At 40.4% G+C, this 18,781-nt stretch overlaps 1 protein-coding gene across 8 annotated transcripts in view; it reads right to left on the bottom strand.

The window, feature by feature from the left end:
• Positions 1-42: 42 nt before the first annotated feature.
• utrn (utrophin) overlaps positions 43-18,781 on the bottom strand; it is a gene marked incomplete at both ends in the record, with an annotated part of 350,347 nt that continues 331,608 nt past the window's right edge. For 3 of the 8 annotated variants that reach the window (XM_079802799.1, XM_079802800.1, XM_079802804.1), the window contains 6 exons: positions 184-1,458; positions 5,878-5,903; positions 8,587-8,673; positions 8,769-8,838; positions 12,227-12,446; positions 13,524-13,757. In XM_079802799.1, the coding sequence (XP_079658925.1) occupies positions 1,450-1,458; positions 5,878-5,903; positions 8,587-8,673; positions 8,769-8,838; positions 12,227-12,446; positions 13,524-13,757 (646 nt within the window). Of the gene's footprint in view, positions 1,459-5,877; positions 5,904-8,303; positions 8,674-8,768; positions 8,839-12,226; positions 12,447-13,523; positions 13,758-18,781 lie in introns of those variants that run through there. The other 5 variants (XM_079802796.1, XM_079802798.1, XM_079802797.1 and 2 more) reach the window with 3 other exon arrangements.

Here is an 18,781-nt window from a genome sequence, read left to right as displayed (position 1 = left end):
AAAAAAAGCACCAGGTGTCCCACCTGTGACAGTTAAGGGGTTAAATTCTTAAGTTTCTTTTATATAAATTGGGGCAATAGTCTGGAAATGCGAATTTTTTTCCCATACTCTTCCCCATACTTTTCCAAGCTGCGACAATATGTGATTAACACAAAGACTCACAGAAAGGACAAAAAAGCAAAACACTCATTATAAAAACTTTATTTAGAATAAAACGTGTGGAACCTCATTACATGTAGTGTGGTCGGTTTAATCGATCTATCACGGGTCAGAACAGCACAGCATCGGTGACTTCAGAACAATGTTTCGCAGGTGTTACAGTAATGTTCAAATCTAACACTTCACTGAAGGTAGCACACCACAAATACACCATGTGGAAAAATGAAAGGACTGCTGGGAAAACCAGGGAAAAGCACAATGTAATTGTCAGGGCAGCTTACTCGCGTAGCAAGTGCAGCTTTCGTGGAATGACCGATGGGACGATGTCCTTACTTTTGTTTTGGAAACGGAGAGTGAAATCAATCGACAGTCACACCAATGAACGAACCAATGAGTGACTGATAATGTCTGAGGTAGCAAGGCAATCATGGCTTTCTCTAATTTTATTTTTTTTAAACATTTATTTAGAAAACTAGACTACACAAAGATAAATCATCTTGGCCCAAACATCCTGAAAATCCATATTTCCTACATTTGTCTTTATAATATAATCTTTCTACACGATTTTTGAGAAACACAGCATCTCTCGGCCACTCGTCTCTCCTGGAATGGATGCTTTATAGGCACAAAAGGGTATTTTCGACGCTTGTGTTGTACATCATCTGTGCGTGCGCTCTAGAAATGCAGTGAGGGTTCGGATGCGCTGCTGCCGGTGGCACAAACTGTCAAAACGATGCTTTAAAGGGAGATTTCACGGCAAACACTGTCAAAACAGGCTAAAACCTCAACAGAACAATGCTGGGGGCAACATGCGCTAACAGTTTAGCATTACGAGACGATTCGTCTTCATATCCACTGATTTCTACAACGTTTTCGGACTAAACGAACAATCGCGTCTGTAGAAAGACAACGTGCTGATTTGAACGGCAGCTGATGTGAGCTGCATGTGAGATACGTGGTAGCGGTGCGGTTCCTTGGTGAAGATAGAAATAAAAGCATACAGGTTACACGATAAATGGCCCCCATAACCCTAAATAATCATCCGAGTAGTAAAACAAAGGGCAGATACACCTCACGTACAATCTACATGTTGATCAAATGTACACTTGCATAGTACGAACAGACGCAGTAGTAATAGCCATTGAATGAACTGTGTGGTTCTGTTCCAGAGTCTTTGGGTTCGAGGATAAACACCTCGGGAACAGCCGGGAATCTGCATCTCTGGAATGGGGATCTTCTTGTCATGTCGAGTTCGAGACGCTCTCCAAAGGGATGCTCTGCTGAAAACCTTCACATCACCTGGACACAAAGTGTTGATATACTGTGTAAGTGTCTATAAGGCATAAACTGAATGTTGATACTTGGTATCAGCAATTCCACCCCCCCATGAAATCGAGTGCTGCAGAGCTGCCTGGAAGTTCGCATCACCCCTGTTCCCTTGACAAAAAGCCCATGGGATTTTTTTCACTGGCTTCTGACGTTTAACGCCTCGTGACTAAACAAAGGGCGCCAATTTGAGTGTGGACACCGACGCGCAAAACACCAGCCGTAAAAGCATAATAAAAAAAAAAACGCCTCTGGTTTGTTTTTTTTGTTTGACGCACCGCGTTAAAAACCGGCAGACCAATGAGATTTCCGCTCTTGTTCGCGTGCCTGGAGCTGCTGAAGTTACAGTAAAACACGACTTGGTGGCGCTCAAGCACAAAACGGTCTAGCCGAGCTCACATTGATACCTAATGTGGCGTTCACACCGGATGCGAATGACGCAAATAAATTTTGCTATATGCACGAAGTTGGACGCTTGAACATTTTGAGTTTACTCGCTTCATTCGCGTGTGAAATTCGCTTCATTCGTGCGTGACATTCACTGCACAACAGACGCGAATTCGCGTCATGGGCGGGGCTTCTGCCAGCGGCTCGTCTCGTTGAGAAATGGCTGACATGGGCTGTGTTTACACGTCTTTTTTGTTAAAATCTACTGTTAATGTGTGACAAAACGTAGTTTTAAGACTTTTTTCAGGCGATAATGTAGTTGTTTAAAGCTCAAATCGGTGGTTTATTTATATAAAGTGCACCTATTTGAACATTTTATCTGGTGTTTTCGGAGTTGTGAGCTCCAGTGGATCAGCGGCGCTCATTAACCCCGGCGAGAGCAGCCTTTCCTCGGCCAGTCCTTCTGCCGTCTGCTGCTGGCTCTGATGTCTCTGTGGTGTCTCGAGCTATAACTCGTCTTGTGTAGATGTAACGGCCGATCTTTGGTCTCATGGATCTATAATTTGTTCCCTGGCAAATCGTTTAGGCTGAGGGCAAAGTGAAGTTTCATTATTTTATCTAATTTTATGTTACAGTTGTAGCCGAATAGCACTGACTTTGAATGTTTGACTGAATTGTTTGCTTTATTTAATGTATAGCTTATTATACCTTTTACTTTTGTATTATTGATCAAACATAAACTTGCATTAAACAAAAAGAGACTGTGATAACATTAAATGACATGAAACACAACCCAGTGATAAACATATTGTCTGAACCAGATAGTAATATACAGATTTTCTCCTCATTGTTGTCACTACTAGAGCAAGCTCCTGATTGGTTAACGCGGCACAAATATCTGCCAAAGTTCCGATTTTTCAATTCGGGCGATTTGCGGCATTCGTGCGAATCACGCGTCAAACGTTCAATTTGCGTCCTGTCATTCGCGCGAATTGCACCGCAGAATGTCTATACGCGTCTTTGCATTGACTTAACATGTAAATCACTCTTGCGAATCGCGTCATTCGCGTTTGGTGTGAATGCACCATAAGAAGAACACGACGAAGAGGAAGTAAGTAGACGAAGAAGAAGATGCAACGACGCAAGATGAATGTAGGGCTGCTGGTCTCTTTAGTGTCTGAACACAAAGAACTGTATGGCAAACGCCTCAGCGACTACAAAAATCTCCATAAGAGGGAGTCATTATGGAGAGGAATTGCAAATCAAATAGGATTCGATGGTGAGTTTCCATTGAATCCTATTTGATCTGCAATCAAATCAAAAGCACCATCTACTGTCAGGGAGTGAATTTGCACATTCACTCAGCGCATCACAAGTGAAAATCGCTTGGGTATGAACACAAAGACGCGTCGAAAAACATCTTGAAAAACACTGGCGATAAGCACAAGTCCCGAGGCTTAGTGCTGCATTTCAGAGAGATAGGCATTTGGATTTTTCCCATTTCCTTCTAGGAAATAACGTCTGGAACGTCACTCAAAGTCGGACATTCGGTGTGTGAACTCGGGGTACATCGATCAACCCCAACCTCGGGGAGACGCGTCATTTGACGTCCCTTTCAAGATGTCGACAAGTCCCGCTTCCAGTGAGCATAAACGTAATAACAAACTTTAACAGTAGAATTTAATGTAATATGCCTCCGGTTTTGTTTTTCGCATGCTGTTTTCAAAGCGATTTTATGCTGTTTTTATTCAGTTTTTGACATAGGTGACACAAAAACACGATATGCTCTTGTTGTGTGGTGGCGACATCATGTGGTCAACGTGAGCTGGTCTATACCCTGGAATTCACTGAAGTCTGAAATGGGACTTTTAATTTGGGATATTCCCACAAAATGGAACCATAAGTTCTACATTTTTAATCATTTAATGCTTTTAGGACTCCTGCAGCACTCTTTTGACTTTGCACAGTCACATTTTGAATTTCATGGGGTCACAAAACACAGTAACAGTTAATTTCAAGCTGGACATAATGAAAGTAATGCCTTGAGTAAGTGAGCAATGACTGCTGATTCAGTGAGTGAGTGAATCATTGCACTCATTCAAACAAATAGATCAAGAGTTTGGGACTGATTCATGAGTCTGACTAAAACTAGCAGTAGCAGGTCAGAACCTATAACTGAAACAAACCTTATGAAAATAATATGGCTCCAGTTTGAATAAAAACTGATTTTCAAAACTGATTTGATTTTTGATAATAGAAATACATCAAACCCAACATTTTCAAATGAAACCAGTCAATAAATCATCACAGATATGCAACATATGGAGATGCCAGTCTATCGGCTGTGATGGATCTTTGCTAAACAAGCTCATCACTAAGATTTCTCATTAACAGAAAATTGATTGATAGTGTTTTCATCTGAGCTGGTTCGAGCAAACTAATAGAGCAGGGAACAAATATGTCCAGTGCTTTCAGAGACCCATTTGAAAGTAGATAGGATAAGAAAACAGGTGCAAATGATCGGGGGTAAAATGGCGTCACAACCTCAGCTTTTTCCTTTTTTCTTTGTGGTCAGTAAGAATTACTGTGGAGTAGAGCTGCACGATTATGGATAAATTGAGAATCACATTTTTTTGTTTTGTTTAAAATGAATCATGATCCTACAATAATGAATAGACAACTGAACTTTAGTAGAGGTTCTGACAAACATTTAATTGCTGCAGTAATGAATTTGAATGAATTACTGGATGAATCAGCGTTTTTGAACAATCTCTTGAATGATTCAATGACTCACTCATTAAGACTTAACTCGTTTCATTACTGGATAAATCAGTGTTTTTGAACAAATCTCTTGAATGATTTAATGACTCCTTCATAAAGACTTCACTTGTTTCATTACTGGATGAATCAGCATATTTGAACGAATCTCTAGAATGATTCAATGACTCACTCATTAAAGGGGCTATATGCGTTTTTCTGAAATTTAAACTCGCGACTGACACCTGTGGCCAAAAAATAGAACTGCTCTTATTTTCTGCTCGCTCTCGCAGCGGTGGTGACGTCACATCCGCAGACAGCGCGGGAAAATCCTACCCGCCAGAAAATAGGAAAAATAGGATACAGGCTTATAGGTGCACCCACTGTGAGCGGACAAGGTGTCAGTATGCTCATCAGGAGATGTTTGAGTCATAAATGGTAAAATAAAAAGGCTATTGTTACGTTTATTTTGGGGAAAAAGTTGCATATAGCCCCTTTAAGACTTCACTTGTTTAATTAAGCTCAAACAGTAGAGCATGGAGCTAACAACGCCATGGTCATGGGTTTGATTCCCAGGGAAAGCAAGAACTGACAAAATGTAAAATGTGTGCCTTGAATGCAATATAAGTCGCTTTGGATAAAAGCGTCTGCCAAATACATGGTAATTGTAAATTTGAACAAATCTCTAGAATGATTCAATGACTCATTCATAAAGACTTCACTTGTTTCATTACTAAATGAATCAGTGTTTTTGAACGAATATCTTGAATGATTCAATGACTCACTCATAAAGAATTTACTGGATGAATCAGCAAATCTCTTGAATGAATGATTCAATGACTCACTCATTTATTAACAGTCTCTTGTCGCTGCCTACTGCTGTAACAATGTAATGATACAATCTTAATTTGAAGTGCCAAGTTTCTTTCTAAAGGTGATTTACTCTATTTTGATCGCTACCATAGACATCAGTGTATATATCCGAACTATAAACTTTTATCCCAGTACTTCTGTGATAATAATTATTGATACTGATATTGATACTTTGTGAAGCTGTTTCATACCAATACATGACATCTGCTCTCTCTGGATCAGTGGCAGTGCCAACACAGATCTGAATGTTCTGGTGTGATTTTATCCGCGGTTTAATAGACCACTGTCGTTTAGGAATAAGATTGTGATCTTTTTCCGATTAATCGTGCAGCTCTACAGTGGACTGTGTTTACTGTGATGTGTGGCGAGACTTACCTTCGGCCTCGAGGACACACTTGATGCTTCAGAACCCAGAAGGGAAAAACAAAGAGAGAGACAGTTAGGACAATTTAATAGCTATCCTAACCAAGACAGTCTTGACAAGAACAACACATGCAGACACTCCACAATGGCAAAACTTTTAATTTAGAGCGTTCAAGCTCAGACTCTTGGGATTGCTCTTCTGAACACTGAGCGAAGCATTTTAATGAACTCTACAGGGAGACGACAGCCAACACGAGTGAGATGACTCCTAACACTGATATCACCTGTGCCTCTGTCCTTCATTAAAACTTCCCCGTCAAACAAAGAACATGGAAATGGCCCCATATCTTCTCCCAGACCGAATCTCACCGCACACAAGGGCCCAATGCAGTAAAACAACAATGTGCCAAGATCAATATTTTACTGAGTTTCTAGCTAACAATGCAAGCCAAAGTCTGGGTGGAATTCAAAATTAAGTTCCACAATAACAGTGAAATCTTATCAGTAACTTTGAGGTAATAAAAACACTCGTTTAAACCGAGTTGTTCCATAAAATGGAGCCTCTATCCGATTTTCTTTGAAACAACCGCGATTACAAACATAATTCACAATCAAAGTTCTCAGACTGCAGGAACGGGAGCGTTCTCAAAGGCAGATGAGGTCAGTGCGAGTCTGGGATATCTGTAAAACACGGTCTATATGGAGGAAGAGGCAAACAGGCCGGTTTCAGATGGATTTTGAGCACATCATTTCACAACTTCACAAGTTGTGTGGTGCTGATCTACTAGAAGTAAGTCAATTTATGAAGAGATCGAAACTAATACAGCAATTAAAGCCCAGTGCACACTGTACGCTATTTCTATCGGAGACAAATGTTTGAGATCATAAATGATTTCTATTATTTGACTGAGCAAGCAATTATCTTAAAGGAATAGTCAAACTGAACAGGGTTTAGATTGATAAGTGAAAGAAAATGATAGGACAGAGCAAATTTGCACACTGTCCATTCTACAGTGCACTGCATTACATAATTGGATGGCATCTTCAAGCATGCATGGTTGCTAAAAGCAAATTTGAGATGTTATTCAGGTTGCCTGTCATAATGGCTGGGAGATGAGCAAAAATACCCATCACTGCACACAAAAAAAAACATGCATTTGAATGGTGGCAGGTGTAAATTGAGTCTCTTTCGACTTTAATAAATAGTTTGTGCTGCAAAAAGAATGTGGGTAACTCTTAAAAATTATTTTTAAACACTTGTGTGTGTTGGACAATCTGATCAATGTATCTGTTATTAGAATAAAATGTAATATTCTGGTCTATTTTCGTCTTTTGAGTTTGAAAACGTCAGCAGCGCCTCATAATTATTCATGTGATTGCGTGGCTTCATCCTATGAGAAGGCGCTGTCTCATAATTATTCATGACATCACGTCGCATTGTCCTGAGACGAGTGCTTCAAGCGCTCAGCCGGCACTTCAGTGAGTTGATAACTCACAGAAACACTTGAAAGTCTTGAGCGCTCGGCCTCCCTTGTGATGCTGATGGAGCGACAGGCTTTCAATCAACCAAGATATTCAATGAGCAGTTCTCACGCGACTGAGACAATCTGAATGCCATCCAGCCTCGCTGTGAGTGTGTTAATTCATCAAACCACTTCTATGAGTCAACGTCAAGGAACAAAAGGAATAATATGCAAATGCACATTCACATATTTTTTGATGCAAATGAAAGGGGCTTGCATATGCATTAAATTATAGATATAAAAATGAGCTGTGTGTATTTGCGCAATGCACGGTGAACTCACATAATACAGGGCATTTTGGTGAGTGCAATTATGAATAGCAGCGTGCATTCGTGAGAACCTTTGATGCCGTTAACGCCATTAAAGCAAACATCAGACACAACTGTTGTGTTCTCCCCTACTCTTTTCACTGTGTTGAGAACTGATGTGATGAAATGGAGGGTTTCATATCACTTATAAACCTAAAAGTGGAGTAAAAAGATTGCAGCTATACGCTAATGCTAAGATGCAAATGCAGCACCAACAATGGCATGTTAGCATGTTCCAGTTCTAGCTTACATAATACTTAAAAGTATGTACTGGTGAAGCACACACTTTTAGTATATAGTAGAGTGTGCACAAGAGGAGAAAGTTTGACTGCTAACTTTTTCAGCAGGCCAGGTTCTGGAAGTATCTTTCGCATTCATTTTCTTAATTGGTATTTAAAAAATAATGAACTAAAAAGTTAAGCCCTAGACCAAACCATCTACCACAGTCTAAGGTAGTGAGCTGATCAGGTAGGTCTAGTTGAATGGTTTTAAAGGGGTTTTGAGCATGTGCCAACTTGTCTAACCGCAAGTTATACCAGCTTAAACAAGATCAGCAAACTACCTTTGGCTCAAAATGCAATAAATTATTGCTCACAAAGTTAACAGTGACTCCTGATTGGTAGATTTCTCTTAGGGATTATGGGTAGTGTAGTACAGCATCTTAATTTAGCAATTAAACCAATTGGGCTGAAAAGTGTCCTTTCATTCATGGTTTCTCTATGAAGAAAATTGAATGGAATTTTACTTCCAGAGCCGACGCTCTACCGGGACACAGCCAAAGACTTCAATACATGCTGGGAAACAAAGAAGGAAGGAGTTCAAACACCCAGAAGACAGCCGAGTATTAGCTTGCCTGATTGAGAGTGGGAAAGTCAGAGCGTTAGACTTACGAGAGCATGCAGGAAAACTGTGGTTAATTTGTTCCATAACCTCAGCCAGATCAGAGTTACTGTTAGCACACTGACGGAGAAACTCATCTGAGAACACACATAGAATACACTCAACAGATTATTACATAAAGAAGTCAGCCCTCAGTATAATCACCTTGCGGTGTGTGTGTGTGTGTGTGTACCTGGGAGCTCGGGCTGTCCTGCTATATCCTGATGGAGAGAGCCGGAAGAGGACGTGCCATTTAACTCAGGCTAGAAAGAGAGATAGGGATAGTTTAAAAACTGATAGTGAAACACCTATAAAACTAGGGGTGTGTGATCTGTATCGTCGATGATAATATCGCACTTGTTGTAACTATCGTTTAGGTCTGTGATTATGCAAAAACAAACAAGCAACACGCCTTGCTGTTTTTGTCTTCTATTTCTATATACAGTACAGAGATCAGGCATAATATTATGAGGTGGAGTGAATAACACTGATTATCTCTTCATCACGGAAGCAACAGTGGTGAACCGGCCACAGGCTCATGGGCGGCCAAGGCTCATTGATGCACGTGGGGAGTGAAGGCTGGCCTGTGTGGTCCGATCAAACAGACGAGCTACTGGAGCTCAAATTGCTCAAGAAGTTAATGCTGGTTCTGATAGAAAGGTGTCAGAATACACAGAGCATCTCAGTTTATTGTGTATGGGGCGGCATAGCCGCAGACCAGTCAGGGTGCCCATGCTGACCCCTGTCCACCGCCAAAAGCACCAACAGTGGCACATGAGCATCAGAACTGGACCACAGAGCAATGGAAGAAGGTGCACTATGGGAAGAAGGCAAGCCGGCGGAAGCAGTGATGCTTTGGGCAATGTTCTGCTGGGAAACCTTGGGTCCTGCCATCCATGTGGATGTTACTCTGACACGTACCACCTACCTAAGCATTGTTGCAGGACATGTTCACCCTTTCATGGAAACGGTATTCCCTGGTGGCTCTCTCAGAAGATAATGCGCCGCCACAAAGCAAAAATGGTTCAGGAATGGTTTGAGGAGCACAACGAGTTTGAGGTGTTGACTTGGCCTCCAAATTCCCCAGATCTCAATCCAATCGAGCATCTGTGGGATGTGCTGAACAAACAAGTCCGATCCATGGAGGCCCCACCTCACAACTTACAGGACTTAAAGGATCTGCTGCTATCATCTTGGTGCCAGATACCACAGCACACCTTCAGGGGTCTAGTGGAGTCCATGTCTCGACCGGTCAGGGCTGTTTTAGCAGCAAAAGGAGGACCAACACAATATTAGGTCATAATGTTATGCCTGATCTGTGTATAGCTAAGCAATATCACACAAGAGTGCTGTTTTTTCCCTGAATGTCAGCAAGATTGCAATGTGATATTCTGTGGTACAGAAAAAGTTTCAAACCAAACTGCAATAATCAGCATTTTTGAATGAATCAATGATTCAATAACCCATTACATGTCAAGACAGCCACTTGCTTTCCTGAATCAATCAGCCGCTTGAACGAATCAGTTGCATTAATGACTCAATAACTTTTTAGTTTTAGTTTGATATTTAAAGTATTATTTCATCTCATAGCATTATTTATGCAATTTTAATTGCAGTGTAAATACATCTAAATTCTGCTTTAGATGCAGAATTTTGGTTGTTGATTTTGTTGATTTTATTTGATTGGTAACAACCTGTAGTCTCTTACTATTCAAATTTAGTTGATTTATTAAATGAAGAATATGAGAAGCTTTGGGAGTCATCTGTCTAGGACAAGTATAAACCAACAAAAACACGCTCAGCAAAATATTGTCATCGACGGAATCCCAGAAAATATAGATATCATTTTGTTTTGTTAATATCGCACACCCTTATACAATACAGCATAACATTTAATAAACACACACACATATATATAAATTTAAAATCAATGCCTCTTCACAGGCAGATTTATTAAGAGTCATTACTGCTTAAAGTCTTCCTCTAGGTCAAAGCAAGGTGGCCAGAAATGTCAGACTGGAATAACAGTCTTGTTTGCCTTTTTGAATCTCAAGTTATACTGTGTTTATTTAGCTAAGAGCCTTTGACAAGACCATCTGGCTTAAACTGAGGCTCAGTGCAGTGAATCAGACCCTCAGGAGACCCAATAAATTACTGTTACTCTAAATCAGGGCGCATTGAACGCCTGTGCTTGATTCACGACACTATTGGCGGCTGTTGGACTCGCTGGCATTGCCCGTTAGACCATGAAGCTCATTGAAAGATGGAACAATAGCAGTTTATAGAGCTGGAACTGAACCCGAGACAGGTGAATGTTAGCCTCAGTTTCACACCCCAGGGACGGTCTGATGCATATTCAAAAAGCACTAAGTGGACAGTTCTTGGCGCAGAATAAGATGCAAGGCTTTATTCCAATGAAGCGCTGCAGTAATGACATTTTTGTAGGCCGGCCTTGAAGTTAGTATCACCCTAGTTCCCTCGAGAAAAACACAATAGGATCTTTCATTTGGCATCATTGGAGAAAATAAACTCTGTGATGAACAAAGGTTTAAGATTCTTACACATCAATATAATCTTCACAAGTGAATTCAAGTTTTATGAATGTTAAAGCCTAAATTCAATTGTCAGAAGTGAAAAGCTAAAGTAGGCTATAAATGAACTGTGCTACGACCGCACGACTTCAATGCCACCATCACAAAGCTTCTGACAACTCTTTCAGTCTTTATTTAAAATTTATAAGCGCCATCTACTGTCAGAGTGTGAAACTGTCCCAACAGACAAATCAGATTGAACGTTCATGTTGGTGTGAACAGGCACAGCAATGTTTGAGTTAGAATAGTTTGAGTGTATGTCGTAGAATAAAACGTGAAAATATCTTGACAAATGACATATGAAAACAATGTGTTCTAAAGTAAAGTAAAGTCTGAAGTAAAATCTGTGCCCATCAGACACTACACAATTTTTTTTGTGAAATCTGAATCTGAAGACTGGCTCTGACTTTCGGCAACTAGTGTCGACTCCTAAAGACTGCAAAAATCCTCGCAAAAGTCATGTAGTGTTAGCCTGACAAGCCAGACCCACATCAAGATGTTGGGTCTGGAAACTCACCATTGACAGGGCTCAATCCGAGGAGGGGTTAAACGGTTGTCTGTCAAATTCCCCCTGCACGCAATTGGATAGCGCCACAACCAACCGAATCGGAGCTAACGTTAGTTGATGATAGATTAAACTCCGAATACATCTTCCTTTCATAAGAATGACTTCAGGGCCTTTGTTCTTTCCTCAAAGAAAAGCTTAACTCCAAGTCTTCCAGAGTCGCGGCCAAAACCGATTTGAAAAACGCTGATCGTCAGCTTCTGTGTTTACCTGTAGCACCAAGAACCTCCGCAACTCCGCTCCGTCATTATGTTAAGCCCGCCCACCAACTCTATACACGCTGTGATTGGCCTGACCAGAGTTTGGTTTTTCCAGCTCTCAGGTCTACCGAGAGTTGCTAGATTACACTCGCGGCAAAATACATTTTCTGCCGCTAGGGTGCGTCTAGATTTCTAGGCTAATGTAGTGTATCCCAGCCTTTGAAAGGCAGATGTTTCAAACCTCTGATACCTTAAAATGGTGTCTAGGTAGACAACTCACTAGCTTGTGTGTTACCTGATGCAGCAGCTGACGTAGTCGGTAAAGCTGTGATTCCAGCTGCTTGTTGTGGTCCTCCAGTATCTGCATGCGGGCCTCCAGTCGTCCCTTGTGCTGTCGCAGGAGTTTAGCTTCAGCTAGCAGGTCAGCTTCCTCAGAGGCTCCGCTAACAGCTGCGGCTCCTGCGCTGGACTGACCGTGCTGCTGGCGCAACTGTTCGTACTCCCTCTGCAGGCTCCTGACCACGGGGAGACAGAGACAATGTTTATATGCCGTATATAAAGGTGGGTTTCTGGCTATTTGTTTATTGTGAGTTTGAGTTATGACTGTTGGATGCTGGGCCCGCTCTTTTATGTTCTGGCTTTGAAAGGCAATGAAGAAAAGTGACCCCACAGGGACCCACAGCCACATCCAGCCTATTGTTAGACGGGTAGGGGACACTGCCCACTGCCAAAATCAGACACTGTCTGTACAGTATGTTTGACAAACACAAATACAAAAATCTGAACAGCCTTTTAGTGTAAATTGTGTTTGACTTCCTACCTACTCCATGACAAGCAAGTGCCAGAAATGAAAAGTTACATAGTGCATTGTGTCCCAGGGTAACCAGGGTATTTCTGTTTTTTTTTTTTTTTTTAGAAGTGCCATCAAATTGTTCAAGAAGTTCAAGCTGGTTCTGATAGAAAGATGTCAGTGTCGGCTGCAAAGATGAAGTTGTTGACTTAGTCTATAGTGAACGCGTCTTGAGAGAGAAATGCACCTTTCATACTCCCTTCTCTGTGACAAGCAAGTGCCAGAAACATGAAGTTACATAGTGCACTGTGTTCCAGGGTATTTCGGTTTTTTAAAAGCAGCATCCACTGTCAGAGAGTGAAATTACATTTTCATGCAGTTTGCCGTTTTTACACATTGGTCCGAACAGACAAATCAGATCGAATTATCATGCCGAACATTTGTGCTGAACAAGACTGCACATATGCACATTGACTTGATCAACCTGATATGCACTTTTTTGAGATTTCAGTATTTCCCCATTCAAGTAGATATGATCAAGTCTTGCATAACCAAAATAGCTGCTCAGAAATGTTGCAAATATAGCACAAAGTTAATTGACTTTCTTTGATAGGGACTTTCGATCATCTTAAAGTGTCATGAAACTCCTCCTGTTTTAGCACTGGTCATTCACACCTCAGATTTGAAAAAAAAAAAAATGGCCGTGTAAGGCTGTAGAAAAGTGGGAGTGTAGAGGGTGGGAATCGGGGAGACAACAACCAATAAAACACAGACCCATTACACAACAGATGAGTTAACCTACCGCTGCTCCTCCTCAAGTCGTGCTATGATTCTCTCCAGTTCTCCTCGCTCCTCCCTCTCCACAGCCTGCAGAATCTGGGTGGGGCTCTGGAGCAGGTAGGAGGGGCTCTGGATGCTGTGGATGTTGTGGGCGGGGCTCCTGGAGATGTGGGCAGGGGTTTGGGGCTGGCTGAAGGATGAGCCCTCCCCTCCCAAGGTCTGACAGTACTGCAGGATTAAAGTATGTTCCTCATCCCTACAGAACAAGAGAGAGAACGAGTTAGAAACATTCAACGTTTACATTTTCTCAAGCAATTGTGCAAAACTTGCCACCAAGATGTTAAAGCGACAAAAAAAAGTGTCTATGATATTCTGGTCTTTAGATACGTGATTTTCCTTGCCCGCATTATCCGCCATAAAAATAACACAATTGTGTTGGCGTAGAAAAGTAATAGCATACCTCTCCTCAAAAAACTGAGGTATTATTCATATTTTGAAAATTCATATTTTCGTAGCATTGAGGCTTTACTTGCTTGTTTCCGGTGAGAGTATGCAGTGTGCAAAAATTGCTGCCGCTTCTCATCGCTATTTGTTGTTTTTGCTAATCATTTGTCAATCATTTATCGTCAACGGGACTTAATATCTGGACCTAATAAAACTACTAATCGGATTTTTGGGCAACATGTCCGGATCAATAATGACATCGCTGTAATGAAGCGTGTGGATGTGCTTGCTTGGGACTTCAAGTCTGAATCTGATGGAACAATGCAATGTTGAGTTTTTTAGCATTGGATGTTTGAGTGAAGCATCTTTAACTGCTATGTGATTTTGTCAGTTCTGGGAACTAAGTATCTCACCTTTGAAATCCCTGTGACATCCAAGGTGAATAAGTGCACTTTGCACTTTATCGCACCATGCAAATGAAAAAAAAAAAAAAAAAAAAAAAAAAAAAAATATATATATATATATATATATATATATTTTTTTTCATTTGCATGGTGCGATAAAGTGCAAAGTGCAAAGTATATATATATATATATTTTTTTTTTCTAGACTTCTGTCTTTTTTTGGATTCAGTGTGCGGTCAGCCATTTTTTCTGCTTTGCTCAAATCCCAGGTGAATAAGACATACTATTAAATGCATTAATGCATTCGTATAATTGCAATGTACTAAAAACATACTCAAGTAAATTTGTAATGCACTTAATAGTATGTATTTTTCAACTGGGATCATTTGGACCGCTTTTGCAAACTGCTGTTCAGCGTCTCACTTTGTGAAATCCCTGCGAGCCCTCTGTCCATTGCCTAGGCTTTACTCTTGTTAATTGAGCAGTGTGTCTCTTTGTGCTTCTGCCTATCCGGGCTTGGCTAGCGTGGAGTGCTGTGGCCTCGATTTTCTGTTTCCCATGAGCCCTCTACCGCTGTTTATCCACGGGTCCCATAACATTTGACGCAACTGGTAAGCAAGTCTCCACTTGTTGGATCACACCTAGCATCAGCTGGGTTTGGCTAACGTGGTGTTGTTTAGGTTGGCCATACTGCTTTCTGTGAGTGCTGTCTTAAAGTGTGCAAGGAGATGTCTTTTGCTATTTATAACTCTCTGGAACTGAGATTGCTGGCCCTAGTCATTTTTGGGCTTGTTTTTGTTCTCAATGACAGTATGGATTTTCATTATACCTCACTGCAGCTGCATAACCTAACTCATTCCTCTCGACTGGAAACCTACTACCCTCAGTATTGCTCGTCTGCAAAACCTCAATGGTTCTATGATTGCAAGTCCTCTTTATCAATACCTGTGATCTGGTCGCAGAGATCGAAGCGTTACCATAGCAACGTGACTTTTCATCGCATCGGGACCCTCATACCCTTAACCAGAGATGCTACCTACTCATCAACGCTTGTTCCCCATCCACACAATTGTGTTCTTTTGAACACTCGTCCCCTGACTTGCAAAGGTGCACTGCTGAATGACATTACAACTGAGAGAAACCTGGATTTACTATTCTTGACTGAAACCTGGCAAACGCCTGATGATTTCATTGAGCTGAACCTGTTAACCCCTCCTGGATATAGTTACCTGACAAAACCTAGATTTAGTGGCAGAGGTGGTGGTCTGGTTGTGATCTTTAAGAACAATTATAAAGTGACTAAAAATTACGTTATTGATGTTTCTAGTTTTGAATGTCTATCAGTTCAACTTGCTGGTCCCACTCCACTTCTGATTATGATTATTTATAGACCTAGATATAATACAAAGTTTCTCTCTGAATTGACTCAACTTCTCACTCGTGTGTAGAATCATGATGCTAGGTGACTTTACAAACATGTTGATTCTGATTGTACTTCTGCAAAAGACTTTATGTCTGTTTTGGATTATTTTGAAGCATCTCAGCATATTGATTTCTCCACTCATTCCCACTCTCATACTCTCGATTTGCTTTGTGCTGTTGGTATTGACAACGTGCGTGCTCAGGGTCATGATTTGGGCATCTCTGATCATAAACTAATTGTCTTCGACTTCTCACTCCCACTTGTAAAACCAAACATCAAAACTACGATATCTTACCGTAACCTGAGATCTATAACTGTTGACCATTTCTCTGCTACTATTGCTGCCTCTGTTCATCCTTCTTCACTCAACCTCCTGAGACCTGAAGAATCTTTTTGTAATGTTTTGGATGATCTTGCTCCATTAATAACTAGTCTCCATCTGCTTGTTTATTTCTAATAATAAGCAGGCTGACTGTTACTTTGTTTGTCTATTGATTGTACTATAGTAGTACTTTGTGAAGCGACCTTGGGTTCTTGAAAGGCGCTATAAAAATAAACATAGTATTATAATTATTATTAATATTAACGGTACAAGTTTAACCAGTCCTAGTCGACCCACTCTGAGCGGGATTCCAACTAGCGCCTCTGGCATGGGAGGCGGACGCGCTAACCTAGCGTCAGTCGCTAGTGCACCTCTTGAGATCAGGGGAGTGAGGTGACAGCTCTTACTAGCTTGCTTCCGTTACACAAGCTATGCACCAAAGTTTAATACTTTGCATTAGGGATTTGCTCAAACCCCAAACTCTAAGCACGAGCAATAGATCTGGTGCTGTCACGGCATGCAAACTGTAACAGACAGAAGCATAATTAAGATGTTCTTACGCCGTAGCGGGATGCAAACGCTGAGATCAGAAAAGCCGACAGGTGAAAGTGCTGACTGTGGAAATATAGCAGAGAAGGTTTTGGATGTGTGCTATCCAAACAGCTGTGTGCACAATGAGTCTCAGGTGTGTGTTCACACATGCTCTCTGGAGTGAGCGCTCTGATCCTGAATCCAACACTCATCTGGATGCACACACACAAAGACTAATCAGGGAGATTACATGGGCACTGCATCACAGGGTCCCCGCTAACAACCTGCCAACACCAGCAGATGCTGAATAAACCAACCAGACACTCTGCAGCACGGCTGGGACACAGCAAACAGAAGTACATTTGCATTTCCTGAAGGAAAGGGTAGCGCTTGCAAGGCAGCAAAAGCTTTAGCTAGATAGAGTGACACTGAGGATATGAAAGTATTTGGACACATAAGCCACATTTAAAAAATGTATAAATGTCATTGCATTACGGTAAAAATATAATCTGCTAACAAATGCAGCTAAAGCTGTTCTCAGAATTAGCTCCACTTTTCTGAGCCAAACTTTGGTACTTTCAACAGGGTGATTTTTTAGTCTCCTCACGTGTCCCAGCAGAGTAACCACAGGTTTAGTTCATCAGCGTCCAAATACCTTTCTGTAACACTTTATTTAACAGTTTCCTTGTTACATGTTACATCTTACCATAGTAATAACAGTATATTGTGCATAATTACATGCAACTAACCCAAAACCAAACCCTAATACTACCCTAACCCTATATTAAGCACATGTAATTAATTATTATTATCCAGTACTTAAATATATAATTACACTGTAACAATCACACCTTAAAATAAAGTGTAACCCATTATTTTATGGTTACATAGTTACATAGTACTTACTTAAGTACCGAGTAATATTAATGAACTATGTACTTACTATAGAGTTACGTTTAGTTACTTGTGATTATGCATAATTTACTGTTATTACTATAGTAAGATGATGTAGTAACATATAATTGTCACCTTAAAATAAAGTGTATTCTTTATTATACTAATCTGTTTTATCATTTCACAAAAAAAGTTTAAGTTTGAATTATTTTGTTTGAAAAGTATGCTTGTGTTCAAAATAACTTTTGCTTTGATATTTGTATATAATGTAATGACATTCAGATATATTTAAGTTAAATACTTGTTTGCATAGAAATGAATATTGGTTAAATTTGTGATTCACATGAAAACTGTTATGAAATATCTCAATCATTAGGGATTTTTTTTGCATTACGCAAGCATTTCACGACAGTTAAATCACATAACCCCCTACTTTTTATTAGCAAATTGCAAAAATCTCATTCTCAGTACGACAATGAATAATATAAAATAATATGAATAATAAAGATGTATCTAAATTGGAACTGTAACAATACATTTATTAATAAAACAATACAAAAACAAAAGTCACAATGAAAAAAAAACAATTGTAAAAGTCTTATTTATACGCAAAATAAACATTTCTTATTCCAGTCTTTCTATATATTGTTCACAATATTCATGTAATGTAAAATATGAATGTATAATGATTGTAATATATATCTGAGGAATATCAGTGCAGTGCTGTCCTTCAAACACTAAAAAAGAGGGACGTTTGAGAGAAGAAAACTGAAAGCTTGTGAAAAGAGTGACAGAGATACTGTAGAGAGATGAAAGAGAAGGCCGAAGAAAGACAGAAACGTGTGCAGGTGTCACGTCTGTCTCTACACAGCATCAGTCAAGAGTCTGTGTCCCAGCCGTCACATTCAATCTAAAACACCATCACAGAAGAAACTCCCCTGGCGACTCGCGTCTACTTCCCCTTCATCCCTTCCTCATTTCCCTCCCGCTCTCTCTTTCACATTCGGCTGCCTCGCTTTCAGGTTCACTCGAAAGTCTCTTTGGTTTCTTTATTGTAACACTCAGTGATGCTTATTTGAAAAATGACTAACACACGCGCACATTCTGCGTTTGACTGCTCGACAGTCAAGGTTTCACAGCCTCAGACACCCACCTCTCATATTTCAAATCTCTTGAAAATGTGTGTGGGTGAATCTTAAGAAAAAAAAATCAAAAGAAAGCAAATGTTTGCTTAAAAGAACATTGAAAACATTCTATACATT

Source organism: Gobio gobio, assembly GCF_949357685.1.
Source record: "Gobio gobio genome assembly, chromosome: 21".
In the NCBI taxonomy this organism is placed as follows: Eukaryota; Metazoa; Chordata; class Actinopteri; order Cypriniformes; family Gobionidae; genus Gobio; species Gobio gobio.
This window is presented reverse-complemented; position numbering and strand designations above follow the sequence as displayed.